We start from the raw sequence: 7500 nt of genomic DNA on the forward strand, positions 1-7500 counted from the left end.
ATTATTTTTTACTATTGTTATTTTTCACTATTGCTTTTTACTATTGCTTGCATTCGACTATCATTGGTCATGTGACGTGTCATGTGACGTGTCATGTGTTTGGACCCCAGGAAGACTAGCGGTCGTCTTGGCTGCAGCTAATGGGCATCCTTTTAATAAACAAACAAATAATGACACAACTTTATGCAATGAGACATATCTAGATATATCTAGACATTATTCAAAGACTTTGGGGCGTCATTTTAAATAGATCTGCAACGATTAATTGATTCGTCGATCGTCGGAAAATCAATCGACAACTATTTTGATAATCGTTTTGAGTAATACAAAAAACTCAGAATTCTCTGATTCCAGATTCTTAAATGTAAATATTTTCTAGTTTCTTTACTCCTTTATGACAGTAAAGGGAATATATTTGTGTTGTGGACAAAAGAAGACATTTGAACATGTCATATTGGGCTTTATCGAAACTGATCCCTCTTTTTCACCATTTTCTGACTTATTTTTTTTACATTGTATAGACCAAACAACTAATTGATGAATCGAGAAAATCGATAATGAAAGTAATGGTTAGTCGCAGCCCTAATTTTAAAAGTTCTAAATCCGTTTTTGTAGCTCAGTAATCTCCCACTTTATTTGAGGGTAAACACTGTCTTTATTTAGAGATGTGTGATGTTATGATTATGGAAAATGAGCCACTTCTACTGGAATAAGATCTATCCCTGCATCATCCTCTCTCTCTCTCTCTCTCTCTCTCTCTCCCTCTTTGCTCTGAATACACCAGAGTGAACATGAAAGAAATATCATCAGTCAACTACAAGTGACTAGAAAGAATATTGACACATATGGAGTCCATATGTCTTGATTTGTATAACTTTTTATTCTGTATTCTCCGATTTTCTTTTGTGCTATTGAATTTTAGTATTGCTTGTCATTTTTACTATTGTAATTTTTACTATTGTCATTTTACTATTGCATTTGACTATGGTTTGTCATGTAACATGTAATGTGTTTGGACCCCAGGAAGACTAGCGGTCGTCTTGGCAGCAGCTAATGGGGGAAACTTTTAAATAAACAAATCAGTTATCAGCATTAGACTGTTGTGATGTCATTATTCAGTCTTAAGGCGTTTGACCACCAAGTCTGTATTTTCCATTCAAAATCATTCTCTCTCTCTTTCTGTGTCTCTGTGTGTCTCTCTCTGTCTCACTCTCTCTCTCTCTCTGTCTCACTCTCTCCCTCCCTCTCTCTCTCCCCCTCTCTCTCTCTGCACCACTCTGAAGTTGAGCACAGCAGATTCAAGACAATACACATTAAATAAATATGATCAGTAGGCGACACAAGTCATGTTTCTTATGATGTTCAGGAATGGAGATGACAAAACAATTCTTATCTGAATAGCAAAGATGATATGAAGAAACACTGACTCATCTCTTGTCCTACTGTCCACTTCTATCATCTGAGTGGCAGCAGACTCATTTTCTCTCTGCTCTCAGCTTCCTTCAATCCGTCCCTGGTGCTGTGATTCATTAAAGAAGCAGATAGGAAATGTAATGGATCAGAACATGATGTCCCGTCATAGAAGGGATTCATTTCATGTGTTCTGGCCCATGTCAGTTCATTTAGCTTTATTTACCATAAGAAATAAGTCAGGAATAATCAACTCCTAGATGTGACTTCAGTGATTTTAATGCACAATGTGGAGGCAAAGAACCAAAGTGCACTTGGGAAACCGACTAATACTTGGAACAATGGTTACCAAACACTGCAAGAAAGGACGGGTTAGAACACAAACTAGCATGCAGGAGAAGCAAGTTAAAACTCACGATGCCTAAATACAAGAAAGCTTAAGATGGCACAGCAAACTTTGGCATGCACTATAGAAACTAGGGATGGCACGATACCACTTTTTCCATATCCAATCCGATACCGATACCACAACCTTGAGTATCTGCCGATACCGATATCAATCCGATCCGATCTTTTTCCCTCGCTTATACAAGCTGTTAATAATAAATTTACCAATGCACGTTGCTTAACCCAGCCATCTAAACAGCATGTTCAATCTGTGGACCAATATTTATTCCCTAAATGAAAGGCCCAGAACATAGACTCAGTAATGCACTAATGCTGCTTCTTTTTAAGCCTTCTCTCTCTCCCTCTCTCTCTCTCTCTCACACACACACACACACACACACACACACAGTCAGTCCCTGGTCTCCCTTACTTGCGTGGAACACGGTGGAGGGGAATTTACGCATCAAGGTGTTTGTAAACAGGGACACACGTGCTAATCTAGTTTTATTTGGCGTTTTGAAGGAACATGCGACTTTTGGGATGAATTATAATGAAGGACTGACACATCGGCACTCGCAGGAGGAGAGGACTTTATGATCGCTGCTGAGGCAACTTATTGGTGTGAGTGTTCATTAGGATTTACTTTGCCGAGCGTTCATCTGCCAGAAAGTGCGTAGATGTGACTTCACCTCTTGATGGGAATGGTAACATATTGATCGTGATATTGTGGTGTGTTGTGTGTTGTGTTTTTGTTTCTCACCTTAGCTTGTTGGAGTGGATCTCTCCCCTCTCCCTCTCGCTATTGTGGTCTGGTTGTTTGTTTGATTCAGCGAATCAAACAAACAACCAGTTTAGGCTATTTAAGCGTTGGAAACAACCCGTTTCCAACACCTAAATAGCCTACTCCATCATATTAAAGTGCACTCGGTCATGCTGCTGCTGTGCTGCTCGCGTTGACGCGTTCGTATCTCTCTTCCCCGTGACGGGCGGCATTTTACATGATAGTTTAGGCTAATGGATCGGATCGGATTCTACCTCTTTTCCCCCTCAGATATCCGATCCAGTGATTTTGGCCGGATCGGCTCCGATACCGATACTGAGTATCGGATCGGACCATCCCTAATAGAAACCCAGGTATAGGCCTCCACCCAGTGACCAACCACCTGCGGAAATATGCTCACCCGGCGTAGCCTACTGTAACTGGCAATAAGGAATCTTTAAAATGCTAGAGCCCTCTAGAAACACTCAAATCGGTTTACAAAATGAAATAAACAAAATAGCCACATCAACAAAATGAAAGACAAAAAGGACAAAAAACTATAGGACAAAAACAGCAGTGGCAACAGAGCTCCTCATATGAAATGCAGCAGAGCTAGGCCATGAGGAAGGCCACCCAAACGTCAGGCTCCCTCATTCCTTGGAGCCTACGAGCTACAGAGACCGACCGAACCAGGTGGTGCTGTACAAGCGCACGGAGAAGAACTTCCAACACAGCAGTACTAGGCCAAACTGGGCCCTGCAGAAAGCCACCGGGAAACCCCGTTGTCACGCTCCTCGTTGCTGGAGCCTACGAGCTACCAACCAAATAGTGCTGTACCGTGGTGTGAAGGAGCTAATGCTCCCTCCAGCTAGCTCTGCTCCTTATTCTGGCATGACTCTGTCTCAACCCTCACAGCGGTGTCGGGAAAGAGCGAGGCAAGCCTAACTAACAGCCATGCACGGCTCACTTTTAAAGAGGCTGTCAACTAGCAAGAGGGGGAGGTGCCTCACCTGTTCTGGATGGGAGATGATGAGGGGGGCGTGGCATCACTAACAGGGGACAGCTCAACCCACCACACATCCCATCAGCTTCTCATCCAATGAAAACGTTGTTTGCTGTTCCAGGAAATAGGATGAACCTTGGATACGGGGGCCGGTATGGTGCAGGGAAGCTAGTCCACTCATTAGAGGTGAGAGGCTCTGCCAGAACCCGAGTCCGGCCCGACCGGGTCCATGTGCCGGGTCTGAATATCCCTTCTATACCTCGGGCCCCGGCCGCGCTCGTGGTCAGATATTGATATAATCGGGGTCATATTTGGTGTGATAAGATCAGAATCTTATAACATTGTAACCTTCAAACCTTTATGTATTCATAAGACTGAACAGACATCAGGGTTATAGTTGAGATAAGCAGCCAATTTACGAAGACAATTTCAGGTTGGGGTTGGGCTCGTGCCCATACTTGCAGTCAATGGGACGGGACGGGCCCAGAGACAGAACGGGCTCGGGTCGAGTCGGCTTGTTTTTTTGGGGGCTGATCTAAGCTCTACCGCTCAGCTCATAGAAGCTGAGGTAGTGAGTTGAATAACGTTACGGTGCTAGAAGAGGAGAAAATCCAACTGGGAGACTGTCTGCAAAGAGTAAAGAAAGATCAGGTATGTATGCCATGACTCTACACACACACACACACACACACACACACACACACACACACACACACACTCCCGCACACACACACACACACACACACTCCCGCACACACACACACACACACACACACACACACACACACACACACACACTCCCGCACACACACACACATACACACACACACACACACACACACACACACACACACACACACATACACACCACACACACGTGATGACAACAAAACAGAGATGCTCACAAGTTATTTTTTGCAAGTCCAAGTCAAGTCTCAAGTCTTTTGGTCACAAGTCTAAGTCAAGTCTCAAGTCTCTTAGGGATGTGTGTTCTATCATCTGCTGGATGCCATCTGGTCTGCTTTAGAACACTGTGGGCACAGCTGTGAAGCGGAAAGCGCGCGGCAGAGCTGGCTGAGGACAGACGGGTCAGAACACGTGCGCGGGGTGCAGGGCCCAGGCCCGTGATGAGGAATGAGGACGATGAGCAGTGGCTGGCAACGTGTATAGAGAGGCAAAGTGACTCACTTCTCTGGTACAGCGCTGAAGCAGGAAGTGACGTTCACTTTGGCTCTCTATAGGTAGGTGACCTGGTTTTTCTTCCTCAACAGGATCATGTCTACCCGATCAATATGCTCATCTCATTGGTTATGAGCTAAGGGACATAACTGATCCTAGATCAATATGCTCATCTCATTGGTTATGAGCTAAGGGACATAACTGATCCTAGATCAATATGCTCATCTCCTTGGTTATGAGCTAAGGGACATAACTGATCCTAGATCAATATGCTCATCTCATTGGTTATGAGCTAAGGGACATAACTGATCCTAGATCAATATGCTCATCTCATTGGTTATGAGCTAAGGGACATAACTGATCCTAGATCAATATGCTTATCTCATTGGTTATGAGCTAAGGGACATAACTGATCCTAGATCAATATGCTCATCTCATTGGTTATGAGCTAAGGGACATAACTGATCCTAGATCGCTACTCCTACTCTGAAATGCTTCATAAATATGGAGCATAATGTGGTGATGTGTCACTCCTCAGCATGTTTAATAAAGCATTTGCATAATAATGTATGTCCGCCCATTGGCAGAGATCATAATTACAGTCATCAGAATAAATTCAGGTTAAGTGCTTCCCATAGACAACCAGTGTAGAGCAATAAATATGTCATCAAACAAACCGAATGATATCCATCATATCAAAGATATACAAGCCTGATTTGATATCAGATTTTTAATCATAGTCAATATATCAGTGTTGAGTCAGTCATGATGTCATTTGGCATGCTAATTTGGCTAACTAAAGCCATCTTACCACCTCTGTGGTGTGTCCCCTCCCCCCCTCTCCTCCCTCCCCCAGAGGAGCCGGCAGACTGGGAGAAGGAGCTGCAGCAGGAGCTCCAGGAGTACGAGGTGGTGAGCGAGGCCACAGACAGAGACGAGCAGTGGGACCAAGAGATCGAGAAGATGCTCCAGGCTGACAGCAGCTAGGTTGAAATGTTGAAAGGTTTTGGGTCGTGGCTGGGCTTGGAGAACCCGGCGTACCCAAAGAAGCGTGATGACACGGACAACTTAGCCGAGGAGCGAGAAGAGAAGGTGGTCCAGGCACAGAACGAGGTAAACAAACAGCAAGCAGCCCAGGAAGACGAGCCAGCAGCCCGCCAGGAGAACTCCGAGGAGCCGGGGAGAGGACTGGGCGGTAAGACTACCCTACGTGCTTCTTAATCATCTCACTTTTAGATGTGGAACTCGTCATCAGTTAGTCAGCCTTGCTGTCCTCCATAAAAATGCCAGGTGTAACCTTATGCATGAAGATAATGTAATTTGGTGGAAGCAAATATGGTATAAGTGCATTACAGTATGTTGTGACTCTTGTGAGCATGGGTGGCCCCAGTGGGAATCAAACCAACAACCATGACAGTGTTAGTAGTGCTACTGAGCTACATTACACAACCATAGTGTCATTTAAATAAACTGCATTCTGTTCTGCGTGCTCCCCCTGTGTTGCTGTAGCAATGTTTTGATGACAGGTCTGCTACACACAAGAAACCTTTTCATCAAAGTGCTGTACAAGTCAGAGTCGAGTAGCAAGCCACCAGAACAAAAAGTCAAGTCTCAAGTTTTCTCTTCATGCATCAAGTTAAGTCTCATGAAGCCCTAATCCCGTCCTCTCCCTCCTCTCTTTAAAGACTACATCTTCAGTTTTGCCACCAATGCCACCAAGAAGATATCGGAGTCTGTGGCAGGGACCGCTCAGACCATCAAGAAGAGCGTGGAGGACGGAAACATCGACGGCATCATAGACAAGGCACGCTGCTCTCGGCTTCATCAACAATTTGTATTGTCCTCATATTCACATAATATTCTTCATGAGGCAAATGGGACACGCTGATGATGTACCTTGATAAATGTAGTCTATTGTAGTGGTTTCCAAAGTCTGAGACTGTGGGCCTCCCCTCAGAGAAAGCCATCCCTCCTACACACACTCGATAATTAATTGAGCCAAGATAGCCTGATATTGCTGTAGCCTGTTTGACATACTTCAGATGACAGCAATACATAAAAATGGCTGTCATAAGGTCTGCCTGAAGGAATTATTTGTTTCTGACTCTGGGAAAGTGGGGAAAACTGTAAAATTCCCAAAACTACTGATTATCTTAACTATTTCTTTAACCAAATCACAGAAATTTAGACTATTCTAGGGTTAGGTTTAGGTTCTATGTGATCTCCTTTTGAGATATTCTTTTCCACTTCCATGCACTGAGCCTCCCCTGAAACTGTCTGGAGACTCCCTGGGGAGGCCCGCCTCCCACTTTAAAAACCTCGGGTCTATTTATTGATTACATTTTTACCTCATTGATACTGATACAATATAGGTCCCTTCCTTCTTTGAGTATGTGTCTGTCTGTGTGCTGACCTGTGCGTTTGTCTGCTTCCAGACTTTCCTCGGAGACTTCCAAAAGGAACAGCAGAAGTTTGTCCAGGAAAATAAGGCCAAGAGATCAGGTGGGATGCACAGCAATTCGCCTATTTCACATCCCACCCAATTCACCCAATTTGTGCCTAAAAGGCAGGAAGTAAAACAGGTGCAAGCAAGACATTGATTAAGGTTTCCAACTTCCAAATCCGTTTAGGTGTTCCAGTGCCATGGGTCTAATTAGTGTCTTGCTTCCACCTGTTTTACTTCCTGCCTTTTAGACACAAAATGGGTGAATTGGGTGGGATGTGAAATAGGCTAATAGTCCCAAAACAAAAGAAGTTTGAA

General features: G+C 44.1%; 1 protein-coding gene across 1 annotated transcript in view; it reads left to right on the plus strand.

Annotated features, from left to right (window-relative positions):
* Positions 1 to 5732: 5732 nt before the first annotated feature.
* Positions 5733 to 7500, plus strand: part of LOC310790999 (synapse-associated protein 1-like) — a gene marked incomplete at its 5' end in the record, with an annotated part of 10595 nt that continues 8827 nt past the window's right edge. The window contains 3 exons of the mRNA XM_083652718.1: positions 5733 to 5934; positions 6425 to 6543; positions 7175 to 7241. Of these exons, the coding sequence (XP_083508844.1) occupies positions 5733 to 5934; positions 6425 to 6543; positions 7175 to 7241 (388 nt within the window). The remainder of the gene's footprint in view (positions 5935 to 6424; positions 6544 to 7174; positions 7242 to 7500) is intronic.

The sequence above is a fragment of the Poromitra crassiceps genome, assembly GCF_964638095.1.
Source record: "Poromitra crassiceps genome assembly, chromosome: 16".
In the NCBI taxonomy this organism is placed as follows: Eukaryota; Metazoa; Chordata; class Actinopteri; order Beryciformes; family Melamphaidae; genus Poromitra; species Poromitra crassiceps.